Source organism: Xenia sp. Carnegie-2017, unplaced genomic scaffold (assembly GCF_021976095.1).
Source record: "Xenia sp. Carnegie-2017 unplaced genomic scaffold, XeniaSp_v1 HiC_scaffold_19, whole genome shotgun sequence".
NCBI classification, from domain to species: Eukaryota; Metazoa; Cnidaria; class Anthozoa; order Malacalcyonacea; family Xeniidae; genus Xenia; species Xenia sp. Carnegie-2017.
Genome location: NW_025813481.1, coordinates 11,853,415 through 11,871,626, shown reverse-complemented (window position 1 = coordinate 11,871,626; position 18,212 = coordinate 11,853,415). Strand labels below are relative to the sequence as shown.

Below are 18,212 nucleotides of genomic sequence, written 5' to 3'. Positions count from 1 at the left end.
GAAGGTAGAAAGAAATTGATTGTTACATACATGCTAGTAAACACTCATAAATGCATCATAATTGCAGCATTTATCTTAATTATTTTCAAAAGAAACGAGTTGTAAATGATTTAATATAGTTTTCTTGATTGGTTAAAAATGATGCTTTGCTTCATGCATGATTTTTAGCTTGTTGTTTTAACTCGCAATATGCTTATGCAGCACAATTTGGGCTCAATATGAACAAAGTTGAACATGCTTATTGTGATTTTTGCATGTTGTACTTAGGTGTAGAAGTTGTGATATTTATTGGTAAGCGTAGTCTAGCACACACTTACTGTGTTGTATTGCTACAATAACCATTTGACTGGTTTTCTATTTAAGAACAAAACAAGACAGTCATTGAAGAGTATGGAAATGCTACAATTGTCAGTGACAGTCCAGTTTTTCGAGTTTATGTCAACTGCATGGCAATTAACTTTGCCAATGACATTTTGGGAATTTGCAAGAATCACTGTAGTAAGTTGTGTGCTTGGTTCAGTGTAAAGTTTGAAAATGAAACTTCAGTTGGTAGTGGTCCTTTGCGAGAATTTTTCAGCCTAGTAATAAAAATGATTCCTGGTGGTTTTCCACTGGATGGTGAAGAAAGGCCCAAAAGTCTTGTTTTTGAAGCAGAAAATGACCATAAAGTTCCTGTAACCAACTCACGTTTGAGAAGTACAGGCTTCTATCAGTGCATTGGAAGAATGATTGCATATTCTTTCCTACATGCTGGATCACCAGTATTTGGAATTTCTAAAGTAGTTGTTGATTATTTGGTATGTGACATAGATGAGATTCCTTTAATAGAAGTTGTGGATATAACTGACATTGACCTGAGGATTGCATTGAATGAGGTTTGAAAAGTTTTATTGCACCTGAGCATTGCCTTTCAGTATTTTGTTTGAGCTAATCATGTGTTTTATGTCATATTTGAACAGCCTTGGCAAAGACGAAGCTCCTGGAACTGCATTGAACGATATTTTAACTCAGTACAGAGATGAAGCTTCGATTTTAGATACATCATTCTCTGGTGCAAATCGTCATGTTATTGCCCAGCGAATCATGTTACATGCTGTCATTACCCATAGAAAATCAGAGATGCAAGATCTAGCTGATGGAATGAATGAGTTTGGACTGGTTGATTTCCTGAAGAAACACAGAGATATTGTTCAACCACAACTTTTTCCACAATCAACTTCTTCTCTTATTAATAAAAACAACTTAAAAGGAATTATTGAAATTGAAGAAGAAGAAGAAGACCTTCATTGTAATCAACTGATGTTGTTTTTGAAACAATACATTGATCTAATTGATGGGACAACTAGTGGTAAGTGTTTTGGTAGATGCAGGTTGTAATTGGTTGTAGTCAGTCTATGTATTTGTTTTTTTTTGTTTGAATATGGTTTGCTTTTTAATATTTGCACCACAACTGATTATGTATTATATGTTGAAGCAGCAGTGACTTCATCTGTTTGAACAATATCAATGTCAGTAATATTTTCTTGCTTTTAAATTGGACCTTAGCTTTCTCCAAAAAAATATTAAATGTTTGACTGTTTGAGGTACTAGTTATATCAATACTTTAATACCTGTCCATTCCTAGGGGCAAATCGTAAAGATCTGTTGTCTTTTTGGACTGGGTGTGATTTATTGCCTGCAAATGGTGCAATCCTGCATCTCAAAGTTGACAGAACAAAAGATCGTAATTTGCTGCCAGAAAGAACAACTTGTTTTCATTTGTTTGTTCTTCCATGTTATGAAAACTTCGATGAACTGAAAGCAAAACTGGATAGAGCTTTGCAATTTGGTTTAAGAGGGTTTACCAATATTTGATCTTGGAACAGTTTATACATCTCTTTCGACAATAACATAGCTTGTTATAGCTAATATGGATGATGAACAAAATTAAAATATTTTTGTTCTTTGTTTTGGATATCATTTTAATAGTTAAAGACTTAAAGTAAATATATTAATGTTTCATTAAATTTTGTTCTGGCAGTGCATCAGCATTTATGTGCTAAATAACGTTTTCTGCTAAAATGTTTGAATGATGAACACAATGAAAAATTTATAGCCTTCGTTGCCATACATATCTTGTTTTGTATTATCTGAATTGACACCAACCAACAATAGGTCAAGTAGCTTTTCTTCTTTTGTGAGTTCACAATGTTACTCGTCTTCTTGGTGCAGTCTGGTATTTACAAAATGAAGCACCTCAATGTATATGTCAGCACCATTATGATTAGAAGGCGTTAAATGATTAATGGTTCTTTGCAGCTCATCGAGATCCATTTCATTCAATGGAATGTTGGTTTCTGGAACAATCACTTGCTGCTGATCTGTTTCATGACATGCGTAATTTTGTGTAAAGGTGGGTGGAAATTCTTGGTTTGCCTTAGTGAACTGAAACATTAAATTAGATTTTGACTTTAACATACATTAATCAGCTTTGGATCTAGTCTGATGATTATGATGTAAAGTGAAGTCTAAAAGTAAAGTCATGAGTTATTGCATAAAAATACCTGTTGTATATGGTTGATTGAATTATTGGCTAAGCAGGATCCTCGGGTCCATAGCTGTTCAGGTGATAGATTTCTTTCTGGTCTTATGGGAGATCTATTGTAACCTTCCTGGAAAATTTCCAAATTTGTGTTAATAATTGGACAAAACACATAATGCAATGAAAACACATGTTTTTCATTTAATGAATCCAATATTCCATTACTTTCTATATGATAGAATAAATGATAAAAAATACTTGTAGGTCCAACAAAAAGATGTCGCCAAAAGCGCTCAATCCGTTGGTTGTGCACGCTTCTTCCGGTAATATGACTGCCACGACCAGGTCCTCGCGAATGGTGGTTTAACATAAATTGAGCAATACCAACATTTTCACATCCTTTATCTGTTCTTACTCTGGATGGAAGTCCATATTGAGATACACTGTATAGAAATAGATTTAGAACAGTATCAGCTCGATTATTTGTGCTACAGCGATTAAATACCAGCAAGCGTGAATAGCCGTCAATTCCTGCATGAGTCACAAATCTCCATCTAAAAATATGAAACTATTAGCACATTTGTATGCAAAACTGAGATTTATTAACTCTCCAAAATAGGTATTTTTTAGTAGCCCACCTAATCAATTTGTGATTGCCATCAACATGCCAAAGTGATAAGGGGCTAATAACATTACATGTTTGTAAATGTCGATCGTCCAGGTTGGTATAGTCGTGAGAAGGACTGTTTTTGTTGTTGTTGACTGACGTTTCGACAACCTTAGCTGTAGTCATCTTCAGAGTCAAATGATCTTCGTTTACTTCATACATTGGTCACCCTGGTGTGCCACTTAAAACTTGAGAGCAGTTCAATGAAGAAGATGGATTAATATCATGATGAACATCGACATTTAAAAGTTTATTTGAGTTTGAGATTAACTGCAGAACAGCCTCTTCAAGCTCGAGTAATTCAGCAAATCGCAACGTAGTATGGTAAAGAGAATCAATACGAAAAACGCAAAAATCCCGATTTGGACTTCCTTCGAGATCAGCAATACAACTTAAAATAGAGTTGCGAAGGAGTCCGTAATTAAAAAATATGTTTTCAGTTTGGACCTCTCAGTCGCAGCCAATAATTAACGTATATATATATATATTGTGCTGCAGTCGAATTGTTATATCCTTTATTGACTGAGTTGAATGCGATAGAAATAAGTTTTATTTTGCTCGCTTTTTGGTTTGACGTTGAAAATAAAATATTGGTCACAGCGTTCATATACCTTGGGATTGCAGACTGTAAGTATTTTGAAGTATCTAGCTAGATTTTCCAAGCAAGAGATGATCACAAACGACAGGTAATTAAGAAAAATTATTTTTGTTCTGATCTTGCAGAAATCAATTTTAAAACTGCAGGGATTTTGTTCGATCCTTCTGTAAACTACGTTTTTGTAATTTCATAATTAGCTATGTTCATTTGTGCGTTATGTATAATTGATGCGAGAAAATTAGTTTTTGTTCTGTGCGATTTGAATGTTCGTTGTTGGAAATTCGTCAAGTATTTCGGATTTGGGAAAATGCGCTAATACAAACATCAATGTTCAAGCAAGTTTCTTTAGAAACGTTATATGCCGTACTTGCAATGAATGCACCTCTTAAATTTTTCCTTTAATACACGGTAAAGCTCTCGAACCCAAGCTGTGTGTTAAATAATAACTTAAAAAAACCTACGTGAAAACGTCATTTGCATGTCAAATGTCAACATTGCAAGTGGAATAAAAGAAGAATTTATTTGTGTATTGGTAAATTCACTTCAGTTAGAAGTTGTGCTCACAACACTACTTTTTCATATTGTAACTCTATATCGGTGATACTGAGTTCAGTTTTGTCTGCATTTTCGACATACACGTGAAGACACACACGACATACACTATAAAATTAACGTTGCATTCTTGTGACCAGCTGTTTTGGAAGTATTGTTGATGAGAACCGGCAAGTTTTAGTCAAATGATAAAATGGTTTCTCCTGAGGCAGTGATTCACTCCGACGGTAATAGTTCGAGTGAAATAGACGAGGATGTTTCCTACCCCAATGCAGAGCCAAGAATCGATCTCAATTCCGTCGGCGATGCCTGGTTGATTTTATTCAAAGTTCACTGGATAACGTTTTCGATATGTTTTAGTCTTTTAGCATTGTATAATGGCTATCAGTTATACAAGACATTCCGCCTGAAGAGCACGACGAGGAAGAACTACATCAGTATTGTACAAGTTCTTGTCATATTACTCGGATTGACTAGAACGCTGTCTTTAAGTATTTCGCCTTACGATATCATGAGCAACACACCAAAACGCGTTCCGTACATTGTGCCTCGCTTGCTGTTTGCCCTTGGCTATCCTTGCCTTTTTTCTGGGTTCACATTTATGTACAAGATTTTTATGTTACTCAGCAAAGTTCAGGTTATGAAGAAAAATCCGATCGGAAGCAGAGTGGTCACTGTAATTCTTGTCTTGCATTTTCTTGCGGTGATTTCTGTGGAATTTCTCACAAGATATGTTAAAGACGTGGAAGTGCTGTTGGTTTTTTGTGCCTTTTATTACTTCTTTGGATGTTTGACCACCGCACTTTGTTTACTTATCAGTGGAAGGCGTGTGCTAAAAAAAGAGAGAACAATTCGGAAATCGCTTCATAAATTTGACGACTCCAAAGCTCACCACCGCGTATCACCAAATGGTCTAACGGCAAGGAAAAAAATCTTAAGAATTACACTCTTGACGGCCGTATTTGGTGTGCTCTCTGCTCTGTCCTATAGTTACACAATAGTTCTGGTGATTAGATCTGTCAATGGCGATACATTTTTTCTAGAACCTTGGACATGGCTCATCGTAAACAATTTTTTGAGGATTTTCGAGTTCTGCTTAGCAGCAACAATGAGTTACGCCGTTGCATCGAGTTATCCACGCAATGCCCGTGCGGCAAACGCTTTATATAACACAAAAAGTAGCTACGCTTCCACCATCAGTGTTAGAGGAGAGTCTTCCTTGTGATACAAAGACAAATAATACATTTGACTTAAGCAACATAATGGTAAAGCAATCATAAAAGTATATATGTGTAAATTCTCTTAATGATTCAACATAACAGTACCTTTATTTGTACAATAAAACAGTTCTCCCGGCTTTGGTCAGTATAAAACCCTCTGACTTATTTATTTTATGCTTCGTTAAACAGACTTTCTCTTCGACCAGAAATTATTTGTCATTCTCATCATTATAATGATGAAGGGTATAGCTAATAAGATGTCATAATGATTCCCCAACCGAACAAGCTCTTAAACAAGCGCTTCTAAAATCGATGATTCTAAAAGCAAATGAGTACCAAATTTCTTAGTTTTCCTGAGATTTTTGTAAGCCATGCATCTGTTTTAGGATGTATTGAATTGTTAATTACAAATAAGCAAAGTTTTGTATGATTAATTTTGATACGTGCGAGAACATTAATGATGCTTTCTATGTATGTTTATATTTGTGTCCTATTCAGACGAGCCAAAATATTAAACTTTTGTTACATAAAAGGACAACGGCGTCGCGTTGTCATGATTTGTTAATAAACATGACTTTTTCTCTCTTGAATTAATTTTATTTATTTTGAAACCTGCAAGAATATCATTCGTGATGCTCTATATGTGTCTTTATTATGAAACTGTGTCCTAATCATGCAAACCAAGATGTGGAACTTTCTTTGTTTCAGTGGACAAAGCATCACGTTTTGATGAACGTGACTCTTTGTCTCTTGAACTAAGTTTTTTAAACCCTGCGGTTTTTGTTATGCAACTACCAATGTATATTTTACATTTTTTGCTGCAATCTTTATATATTCTTCATTAACTGCGCTTAAATATAAAGAAGTCGGTTTTAGTTTGCTGACATCTTGGTTTGAGGATTGAAAACAAAAGATTGGTCATTGCGTCAATACCTTGAGATGATTGTAACCTTTTTGAATGCAGAAATGTTATCGAGAAAGGGATAATCGCAAACGATAGGTCAATTTGAACAAGCATTTTTGTTCTAATTTTATGAAAATGTTTTGTCAGAAATAAATTTTTTAAATGCTGCATGGAATTTGTTTTAATAGATGTTTCTGCATGGAAAGTACGTTATTATAATTTATTATTATTTTATTTGCAATATATGTAAACTATGATTGATGCGAGAACTGAATTAAAACTAAACTGTTTTGTGCAATTTAACTATTTATTGTCGGAAGTTTGTAAAGCCCTCTGAATTAGAACATAACCCTAGGTTAACATATTATTTTCGTAAATAAAACAACTCATGATAGAATTTGCTCTTCATTTCCCATCTAAATTGTGAAAGACGATATTGTCTACGTAGATAAAATACTAAAGGTTTTTACGACAGTGAGATAAAGGCAAGAAATAAAATTGGCAAAAACGAAATATATTCTATAACAACTTTAATACTTCAAAATTTATCTCTCCACTTCTTTTTCTCTCCCCTAATGTTTTCTGTAGAAAATCTTAACCTTGATAGTAACTACATTAAGAAAAAAAATTAATTGAATTACTTTAGAGAATTTGATATTAAATTTCCAAAATTTTCAACAATGCAATTTTTTGTACTCCACCAAGACAGCTTCATTTAGACCACTTTAGTTAGTTTCGAATATTGTTATTACGACGTTTGTTTTTTGTTGGCTGGAAATAATAACTTTATTTTCTCGTGTTCAAAAACAGTACGAATATCTTCTTGCATAAGTCGGAGTCAAAATGTGTAACATCCATGCTTCTTACATCCGTCTAGAAACTGATGCTGACTATACATCAAGATTGGTGGATATTTAAAATAAATTTCTTGACGAAGATTATGACATTCGAGATGATGTACATGATGTATTCAAGAGGTATGGATTTGCTTTGGAAATATAGCATGAAAATTGTACAAGAAAACCCGAAACAAGTAAAAAACGATATAACATAATTGATAACGTGAATGCCAGAAAAGAAAATGACGGTAATAAGTATTTCTACCAGCCACTAAACTGTGACGAAAAAAAACAACTGGGTACTTTCCCATGTGACGCCAGGGGCGGATCTAAGGTATGTCAAATCAGTCACGGCGACTGATGTTTACATAGTTCAAAAATTATTTATCAAAATTAATGGTTACAATTTTTTGTGATCATTCAATTCCCGTTCTGTAATCGTTTGGATTTCATCGTCAAAATTCTGTTTCATAAATGAAAACTTATATAAATACCACCTTAGTAAACAGATCAGAAGATTTTAACATGTCTAGAATTATATTAACTGGCTGACTGATAAGCTGGTGGCTCGACTGGCTCAACCATAACAGAGTTCAGGAATGCTTATTTAAGCCATTCCATAGGTGAATAGCCAGATCAGTGGACGATCTGGAATAATCTCGACCGATAAGCGGGGTGGCCAGACCGATAAGGAAGTCCAATTGCTATCGTGTAATTGGTACGTTTAAATTTTTGTCTTACTATGATTGGTTTGACCGATTTCGACTGATAGGCAACTGAACTAACATAGTCAAGCTCACTGTCTGAATTGAATGTTTGATCGTTTCATAGTAATTTTCTAAAGCCTGATATAAACTACAATCAGAGGGCATTTAGGGAAATCTTCACAAACTCATAAATCGAAGTGAATGCTGCTGTCCAGGCTGTGAATTTTTTCAAGAGGGTGAACAATTCATTGATGAATTGTAATTAAATGCTTGGCAAAGACGATCTCGCGAGAGACATTTCAATCATTGATGTTCAAAAGCAAGCCATCATTATTTAGAGTTATCTCAGCAGAAATTTACATCCAAAATCGTAAGTAAAGGACAACTGAAGTGCATGCATGACTGTAAATTATTAAAGTAAATTTATGCGAGTGTGTGATGCGATGTATGTCAATATGGCGTATGATAAGCAGATAGATGCTTCTAGAATTGTTGTTGCCGAAGGACTTTTAGCTATTATTTCTTTAGTGCTTGGGGAATCTTGGCCGTTTTATGGCAGCAAAATTCTACCTTCCTTCAAATGTTTTTCAATGGACAAAAAATCTGAAGCCATAAGGTGCCATGCTATTATTTACCATATTAATACAAATATTTGGGGCTGTTCAGTTTATGATCATTGATCATTCAATCATTGGATAGTTATAATACACATTTACTATAAACTGTGGTTATGAGTCTTTCTGATCCACAAAGCTTTTTATTTTGACGATTTGACTGGAATGGTTTTAAACCTGTGTATTTCACATACATGAATTGTTGCCCCATATCACATATTGACCCCTTTTGTAACTGAACACCTCATGTAGAGATGTCTAGGTGTGTTGAACTATGGCTCATACCACATTGTTTGCCAGAAACTCCTAAGGGCTATTGATGTATGAAATAAATTTTCTCTGAAGTAAAAATGTGTTCCTAGGTATGCAGATAAACCTTGAAATTTGGGAAAACAATAAAGTATTTTTCATGATCACTAGGTAATTTTTCTGATGATTATTATAATTTCTAAACTAAATTATTTAAGATTTAATTTTAAATGATCTTTGATCATATGAAAAGATATTTATCATAACCAGTAAGCATGACACATGAACCAATTTAAACATTCATGTAATTATATGATTAAAGGACTGTTGGTTACATTCTGTTTGTATTGGCAAATACAATGCTACTGGTAATTGATATATAGCACACCTTGAATATACTTGCAGAAGATAATAGTCTTGTGAAATGCATAATAAACATCAATGGCATTAAGCTGTCCTTAATTGCAAATTTTCACAATTTTATAATCTTTGTTTAATCTTTGGCAGAAAAATATTTTGAGTTTTTTCTCCAAAGGTGAATTTCCTGTACTGTTTGTGGAGATGGGTAAAGGGTTACAATAAACTTGCATGGTTTGAAGTCTGAGCTTTTCTACATCTATGAACTATCCCTTGTAATCCCTCATTTCCAACTTAACTCATTACATATAGGTTTGAATGGGGTTTCTAGGGGTGTTTATGCCTGACAACTTGGTAGAAATTTTTTTTTGGAAAAAACGTAAGCAAAATGTGTTGTTTTTACGCAAAAAACGATGCCCACATAAACAGTTTGTATTGCTCTAAAACGCTGAAATGGCATTTCCAAGGCTTTAAAATTCAGAAGAGAATGCCTCGGACCCTCTCAGGTGCGGAACGCCTCGGGCGTTCCATGACTGATGTTTGAAAAATCCTAGATCCGCCCCTGTCTGACGCAGTTAGTAAGTTGAACAATGAAGTTAATATGATGTTATTCCAGTCGGAAATAAATACAATTTAAAGCGTCTTGGTACAGATGACATGAAGAGTTTTGCTTTGAGATTAAAAGAAGCAAATAAGGAGCTTTATCATAGAGTAGATAATGGCAAGGATTTTGTATATGTTTGTACAAGTACTCACATTAAAGGCTTAATTTGTCATAGAAACTATTCTTATGTGTGTGAAAATCAAGAAAAACCATTTTCATAAATGTCGTGAAGGTAAAATGCGATTATCAATTTTTTTAGGACGGTGATTCAGGAGGTCTTATTTATTTCAAAGATAGAAACAATAGTTGGCAACCATTTGGGTATGGTGTGTGCGAAATGGGTGAAGAATATGACATATCTTTTGGTCCAGAGAAAAGTTACAAATGCTTAAAACTGGATAAAGTTTTAAAGGTGCTCGATTTGAAAGATTGTGAATGTTTTATGCACTGCACCGGCACCGCAGAGGTCATGGGTTCGAATCCCGTTGAGTCACCTGATTTTTTCAGGTCCTGAGACGATTGCTTAAATTGTCCAGCAAAGTGTGAAGATCATATCTTCATTTAACTATAGTCAAGCTCACTGTCTGAATTGAATGTTTGATCGTTTTATAGTAATTTTTATAAGCATGATAGAAACTAAACTACAATCAGATGGAATTTATGGAAATCTTTTACAAATTCATATATTGACATGAATGCTGCTGTCCAAAATGTGAATTTTTTCAAGAGGGTGGAAATTTATGGATAAATTTTAAATGCTTGGCAAAGACGATCTCGCGAGCGACATTTCAGTCATTGATGTTCAAAAGAAAGCCAACAATGTTTTGAGTTTTATCAGCAGAAATTTACATCCAAAATCGTAAGTAAAGGACAAGTGAAGTGTATGCATGAATGTAATATGTCAAAATCAATTTATGCGAGTGTGTGATGCGATTTATGTCAATATGGCGTATGGTAAGCAGATTGATGCTTCTAAAATTGTTGTTGACGAAGGACTTTTAGCTATGATTTCTTTAGTGCTTGGGGAATCGTGGCCGTTATATGGCAGCGAAATCCTACATTCCTGCAAATATATTTCAATGGACAAAAAATCTGTAGCCATAAGGCGCCATACCATTATTTACTTTATCATAAACAAATGTTTGGGGCTTTTCAGTTTATGATCATTGATCATTCAATCATTGGACAGTTATACTACATATTGTTTAAGATTTGAGAAAACTAACATTGATTACATGAGAAGCTGTTTACTATAACCTGTGATTTTGAGTCTTCTGATCCATGAAGCTTTTTATTTTGACAATTTGACTGGAATGGTATTAAACCTGAGTATTTCACATACATGGAATGTTGTCCCATGTCACATATTGTCCCCTTTTCTAACTGAACACCTCATGTAGAGATGTAAAGGTGTGTTAATCAACGGCTCATACCAGATTGTTTGCCATAAATTCCAAAGGGCTATTGATGTATGAAAAGCATTTTCTATAAAGTAAAAATGTCTTTCTATGTATGCAGATAAACCTTGAAATTTGGCAAAACAGCAAAGTATTTTTCATGATCACTAGGTAATTTTTCTGATGATCATTATAATTTCTAAACTAAATTATTTCAGATCAAACGAGCTTTGATCATATCAAAAGATATTTATCATAACCAGTAAGCATGACACATGAACCAATTTTAACATTCATGTAATTATATAATTAAAGACATGTTGGTTACATTCTGTTTGTATTTGCAAATACAATGCTACTAGTGATTGCTATATAGCACACCTTGCATATACTTACAGGAGATAATAGTCTAGTGAAATGCCTAATAAACATTTATGGCATTAAGCTGTCCTTAACTGCAAATTTTCACTCTGATAATTTTGCTTAACCTTTGGCAGAAAAATTTTGAGTTTTTCTCAAAAGGTGAATTTGCAGGCACTGATGTGGAGATGGGTAAAGGGTTACAATAAACTTGCATGGTTTGAAGTCTGAGCTTTTCTATATCTATGAACTGTCACTTGTAGTACCAAATTTCTAACTTAACTAAACTCATTACACTAAGGTTTGAATGGGGGTCTCTAGGGGGGTCTATGCCTGACAACTTGGTAGAAATTTTTAAAGACTATATCTGTTTTTGAATAGCATTATTGTAAAATAAATTTTACGTTCCTAGACATGCTAATGAGCCATATATTTGGCATGATAATGAGCCTAAATATTTGGCAAAACATTCAAGTATTGTTCACTTCATTTTTTTTTTTGAAAAAAACGTAAGCAAAATGTGTTGTTTTTACGCAAAAACGATGCCCACAAATACATTTTGTATTGCTCTAAAACGCTGAAAATGGCATTTTCAAGGCTCCGAAATTCAAAATTTCTCAGGGGAGAATGCCTCAGACCCCCCCCAGGTGCGGAGCGCCTTCGACGTTTTATGACTGATGTTTGAAAAATCCTAGATCCGCCCCTGGGGCTATCCCGCCTCTGACCATATGCTGCAAAGTTTATGTAAATATTATTATTTTCAGAAGAATGAAATAGACTTTACATATCAAAATTTTTTCCATCTTGGAAAGAAGTTTTTCATGGAAGATGATGTTCATGAAGATATTGGTGACAGTAAAGTCTTATTTTATACATAGTAACATAGATTAGGTATTATAATGGAATACTACATTTTTAATTGTCTTTTTTCATAACTTGAATTTACAAGATGTCCGTTTTCAGATTATGTAAGTTTTATTTCACACCGAAACAAGTTTGCACTGTCGGATTTCTTTGTGCTTAAATTCAATCCTTTATTTTGTACTTTAAAATAATCGCAAAGAAGTTCGTCTTCGAAAGTGAAAATGCATAATTATTAGGATTTGTATTAAAGTAAAAGACATGGATCCTAAATTACACTGGTGTTTTAAACCATAGAAGCAGTACAACTACAAAACAGCAAAAACCTTTATTCGTAAAACAATGTATAACGCAATGAAACACTTACCAAAAAACCATCGTTTTTATTGTCTCTAAAAAACCATCGCTTAAACGGTCTTTCGTTTTATATAACAAATCCATTACTTTATCTTAAGAAAACAAATGTCGCTGACTCGATTCCCGGTGGTATGGTTATCATAGGATGTATAGCTCAGTGAAGTATAATATCAACTGGAATGATAACTTCGCCGCCTTCTTTGAAGCCAGCATGATGCCAGCATTGAGTTCTATAATAACTAAAGCGGCTAAGTGGACTGGGAACTGACGCCAAAAATTGGTGGCCAATGGATCTATATCCGCTGAAGTGATCGCTTTGCAGAAATATACTCTCAACCTCCCACTGATTTCAAAAAAAAAGGAACATGTCGCTTTCACATGTGAGATATTTGTTGTGTTTGTTCATCAAAAATTGAAAAGCAATTGAACTTGAAGCCGGAGCGATAAAATCCGACATATTTTTTATTGTTCTTGTTTTTAAATATTAACATAATTTTCCACTTAGTTGTTAATGTGTGAAACCGTAAATCTGTTTGCAAAATAGTTTCCCTGACTCGCAAAAAGATTCTGCTCTTTTTACTTAGTGGGCAGAAACGATCACCCCCAAAGAGAACCCGTGTAGTAGAGCAGAGTTTGTTCTGATCAATTCGCTGACAACACGAAGAGATGATTGGATGGCAAAACGTTTTTGGAAAATGCTGCAGTACCACTATTTTATAGATCACTATATTCAGACAATTGAATCATGCTATTGACCAGACAGAGTCTAACTGCAAATGCTAAGGTTGAATACAAACAAAGGTAACTGATTTACCGACTTCTTGTCCAACAGTTACTTCAACTTGGACTAATTCTATGGATGGAGATAATGGATTTAGTAAAGATGCCTCGAATGCTTTGAAAGAAAAGGTTAAGTACCAAATAAAGATAACAAGGTACTTTGTGTCTTGATGTTTGATGAAATTTCATGTAAATACAGGTAGTTCAGTTTAATAACTCTCTAATTTCTGAAAAGCTGTTAAGCTTCTAGCTTTAATGAACACAAAGTGTGTTTTATTCATTTGGTTTTATTGCTTTATATTTACATGTGTACATGCACTTCATCATTCTTGTATAAGCAACACCAGATGTTGCATACTTAGAGGGATAAATCCCATAACAACTGGTAATAAAAATGGGTATAAAATTTATTATTATTGTGAAAGCTTTATTAGTCAATCAAATTTTGAACTCTCATGGCTAATAGGAAGCACATAAAAAAGAGAAAAAGAAGAGAAGTATTAAATACACAATTAAGTATTCATGTATTCAAGTGTTATAAACACTATTGTAATTTAAGTGTTTTAATTATTTGCATTTTCGCCATTTCACAAGCATTACAACGAAATCAAGTATGCTACAACTTGACAAGTATTTATGCAGTTCTTGTTCAGATGATCACAAAGATCTCAAAGGCTCTCGTGATTTGTATACAATATTTTTTTCATTATTCATTTACGAAACGCGAGATGCATGTACAAAAACAAATCCTACAATTGTTGCGAAAAAAGGTCATCACATGAAAGAAAGCAAAAAACTAATGATAATAAACGAGCTAACATTTCTCTCGTGATCCGCTGAGCTAAAATATGATATATTTTGTTTCGTGCGGACCATACACTTTGATATCGAGCAAATCATTGAACGACAGTTACAAACCGCACATCTGCATTCATATGTGGCCAACAAATAGCTCGTTCGTCAATAGTTATAAAAGGCATGCGTCATAGAAGCCGACAACTGGCAACCACAGTAGACTCGCTTTTATGAAATTTATGCTTTTACAGTGATTTTCATCATAAAATGCTTGCCAAATATGCAAAAAACACAAATACTTTTTCCTCATTCTTTCTTAAGGGGTAGAGACAAATTGTGAGATTTTCAGAAAAGCAGTCAATTTCGGTAAATCTCAGCGGTAATGGAACAAATCCTCCATTTTTTTGGCGTCAGCCGCTAATTAAAGCCGTGTTAGAGATAGTCGCTCCAGTTATTATAGAACTCAATAAATGCCAGCTTGCAGGTACCTCCAGTACCGGCCGGCTTTCTGATCATTATCGATGATATGTCTCTGTCGCTATGCCGACAATAGCCCCCATATAAGGTTGAATATTCTTCACTGCTGATTTGATTGATAAATTAAAAGAAAAGAAGATAAGATTTCTGTTTCGAGAACTTCCAACGAAAAATCACGATGTTGCCCGTTGGATGAGAGACAAACTTCCTGTTGGCAGCATAGGTAGGAGTCTGTATAAATTATTAATTGTAACAACTACAATAAATGAATGTAATACCATATTTTTTATGCATTTTATAATCTTAGATTTGCGCTTTTTTTTACAGGTCCTTATAAATGTAATGATGATGAAGAAAATAATATTCAAAGATGATATTTTCACTCCACTAATTTCTTTCTTTGATATCTTTTAATAAACAAATATATTGCGATCCATGGAAAAATGATTTTGCCATTAATAAGAGTGAGCGTGATTTTTGCGTCGCCCTCGTGTTAGTGTTAGTTGGTCTTTACAGTGTAGAAAGAAAACAGTATATGTAATCATAACCTTGCATATTGTGCTTTATTTGCTACGTTGAGTATGAAAAATTTATTCAATACGCCTTAAAAACCGATTTTCGTTTTCACACAGTGTAAACAGAAGGTTTGGAACGTCTGGCGAGCCACCGAGACATAAACATGAACAAATCGAAAATTTCTTTGATAAACAAAAGCCTGAAAATCCTTTCGAAAAGGTGATATCTCAATGGAAAGTTGAAAATCACTCTACAGCTGGAACGCTATATGATTTTCTGGTTGTTGAAAATATTATAAACTGATATGGAAGACTTTATATTTCAATAATTTGATGATTTACCAAAATATGTAAACGTTTATTGGAATTCAGAGTTACAGCAACATCTCGTTATACTTTTCTTAGCTAGTGAGAAAGAATTTACTTGTTACGCTTACTTCCGCGTCTTACCCATATTTATATACTGCAAATTTCCCAATAAAATGTTAGTTTGCCAACGTCATGGGTGTGTAACACATTGTTAGCGTGACGCCAAAAATTTTTACATAAGATTCTAAGATTCCTAGAGTATTTGTTGTAGATAGTTGTAATTTTTGCAAATTTCAATTCCATGCAGATCATTATCATATTTTCCAGGTAGTGATGTTCTCAGCAGACAAAAATTATGATTGCCAAACATTTTGACGAATAGTGCTGTAGATAAACTCGATAAGTCGATGACTACGGCAAACCTTAAATAATTGTATGTATTTGCAATTTAAATTCCATTCCAAAGCAACACTTGCGTGACGCCATTTGTCTGGTGACGCAGTTCAATACTTTCTAAAGTTAATTTCTTGCCACGTATCTGCGACTTTTTGGTTTAATTTTGGTGTTCATGTTCATATGCTTTAGTAGCTTTAAAAAGACGTTATAATCTTTGGGTATATTTAGCTTCTCTTTGAGCGTAACTCTTTTAGTGATGGAAGCAATAATAAAATCAGCTTTGAGCATAGTTGTGGATGTCGGGGAAGGCCGAAATGGAATGCATTTTTTGGATGCATTTATCGATAAATTAAAGGAAACATACGATAAATTAAAGGAAACATACGATAAATTAAAGGAAACATACGATAAACCGGAAAATGATCTTCGTCAGAGTTTCATTCACTTTCAGATAGGAGTTGAAGAGCTGAAACGCATTCAAGAGTCGACTGCAAATGAAACATCGTCATCGACACAGGTAACAACAATAAAATTATCTCAACAATGTCAAATGCGTTTCAAATTAGCTGGAGAGAAAGCGAAAAAGACGTTTGAAAATGATTCGTCGAGCACTGAAGAGAAAATAAAAGCAAGCAAGATACGTATTGCAAGCGCTATTCTTGAACATTCAGATAACTGCGGGTTAGCAACAAGGGATTTCATGTTATGTCTGAAAGATTTAAACTCCTCGATTTTTGCGGGAATAAAAGCCAAAACACACAACTATATAGTGACTGAAGTCCTTGACATAGTAATAGATATCAACTTGGCGTTGGCTAATTTCATCTTTAAGCACACAAACAAAAGGATGTCTGTTTTAAAATGGCCCCAGATTCAATATAATGGGCAGCTGGTTCATCCTTTTTATTTCAAGAAGGTTGAACAAAACACGACTACCTCATTACCTTGGTACTCAGCTCACTTTACTAAGAATACTGACCTCTTTAATGAGGAAATGGTCGTAAACAAAGAAGGAGAATTACTAATTTTTGATGGAAATGAACTCCAAAAATTTAACAGCAAAACCGAAGTGTTTGAAACCTGGTGTACGTTTCAAAGGTCAGATGTTCAAAATAGGCAAGTAAGATGCATGAACGTTGATGAAAATGGCGTAGTATATGTACTTTTGGGTTGCAAAGACAAATCGAATAGCGATTATACATTGTTGCTTTGTTTGGAAGACAAAATTGTTCAAAAATGTTCCTTGTCCTTTCCTGAAGTAATACAAGTTAGTAAGATTTTTCTTGCTGTAGCACCAAATAGCAATATTATCATTGCTGTTGCTACAGTCAAGAAGGATCAAAACTACATCATGATGCATGTGTGTGACAGTAAAGGCAACCTTAATAAGCCATTTGTAGCAAAGGGTAAACGTAAACCAATTGATGATGAAATGAAATATTTGTCCATTTCCTCCGACGACAACATAGTCATTTTGACTTATAAATCACCCAAAACTTACCGAATTATCATTAGTACGATGGACGGAAAATTTGTTAAAAAAAAAAAATTTCAACCACACAAAGACGAAATTAATTCATACAAGGAAGTCATTTATACTCCCGTCTCCAACAGTGTCACAGGTTTTTTCTTTGACAAATCAAAGCTGGTGATTGAGACTTATTCTGTTGAAACCGAAAAATTTAACTTGCCTATAATCCTGATAAACACTGGATATGACTCGGAAATTTTTGACGCTTCATTACGCATCGTTCATCATGCTGGCGAAAACGTGGCATTAGTGTGTAGAAAAAAAAGTGTAGTTCGTTTTATTATTGGAAACCGTAGTTGCGGAGACGTGGACTCGACGTTGAAGTGGATGAACATGGAAGTGAAGACAGATTTAGACTCAGTTCCAGGTGTTAAGAAAGGTTTGAGTGATTGGTCGATTTTAATATCAGGTTTATTAACCTATTCTAACATTGCAGCAACCATATTACATTTTAAACACGATGTCCATGACCTCTGTAAATATTTTTTAATTGAAAACTTACTGGTCATTTTATGTTGTAACAATAAGGCTTCCTATTGGGCTTTAGGAAAAGCAAAATAATTTTGTCACCTGCAAAAGATCACTTATTTAATCTTACTCAC

General features: G+C 34.1%; 3 protein-coding genes across 4 annotated transcripts in view; 2 read left to right on the top strand and 1 right to left on the bottom strand.

Moving 5' to 3' along the window:
- Window positions 1-933: 933 nt before the first annotated feature.
- On the top strand, window positions 934-1,854 carry LOC124439461. The gene is made up of 2 exons (XM_046989686.1): window positions 934-1,348; window positions 1,625-1,854. Exons 1-2 carry the CDS (start codon window positions 934-936, stop codon window positions 1,852-1,854), a joined length of 645 nt encoding a protein of 214 aa, XP_046845642.1.
- An 89-nt stretch (window positions 1,855-1,943) lies between these two features.
- LOC124439460 lies at window positions 1,944-4,366 on the bottom strand. Its single transcript, XM_046989685.1, has 4 exons — window positions 4,359-4,366; window positions 3,358-3,579; window positions 2,544-3,075; window positions 1,944-2,424 (listed from the first exon to the last, which is right to left on the bottom strand). The coding sequence occupies exons 1-4, from the start codon at window positions 4,364-4,366 to the stop codon at window positions 2,191-2,193; spliced, it is 996 nt and encodes a 331-aa protein (XP_046845641.1). The 3' UTR covers window positions 1,944-2,190.
- An 11,801-nt stretch (window positions 4,367-16,167) lies between these two features.
- The window catches only part of LOC124438807, a 31,359-nt gene continuing 29,314 nt past the window's right edge, over window positions 16,168-18,212 (top strand). For both annotated transcript variants that reach the window (XM_046989017.1, XM_046989016.1), the window contains exon 1: window positions 16,168-17,989. In XM_046989017.1, the coding sequence (XP_046844973.1) occupies window positions 16,336-17,989 (1,654 nt within the window). In that variant the 5' untranslated portion in view covers window positions 16,168-16,335. The remainder of the gene's footprint in view (window positions 17,990-18,212) is intronic.

Excerpts from the sequence above, each read along its gene's own strand:
- LOC124439461 (XM_046989686.1), top strand. The coding sequence starts at position 934 with ATGTGTTTTATGTCATATTTGAACAGCCTTGGCAAAGACGAAGCTCCT. Across the intron at positions 1,349-1,624 it reads AATTGATGGGACAACTAGTG|GGGCAAATCGTAAAGATCTG; the intron begins GTAAGTGTTTTG and ends GTCCATTCCTAG.
- LOC124439460 (XM_046989685.1), bottom strand. Across the intron at positions 3,076-3,357 it reads GTTTTAAGTGGCACACCAGG|ATGGAGATTTGTGACTCATG; the intron begins GTGACCAATGTA and ends TCATATTTTTAG. Across the intron at positions 2,425-2,543 it reads CAATCAACCATATACAACAG|TTCACTAAGGCAAACCAAGA; the intron begins GTATTTTTATGC and ends TTAATGTTTCAG.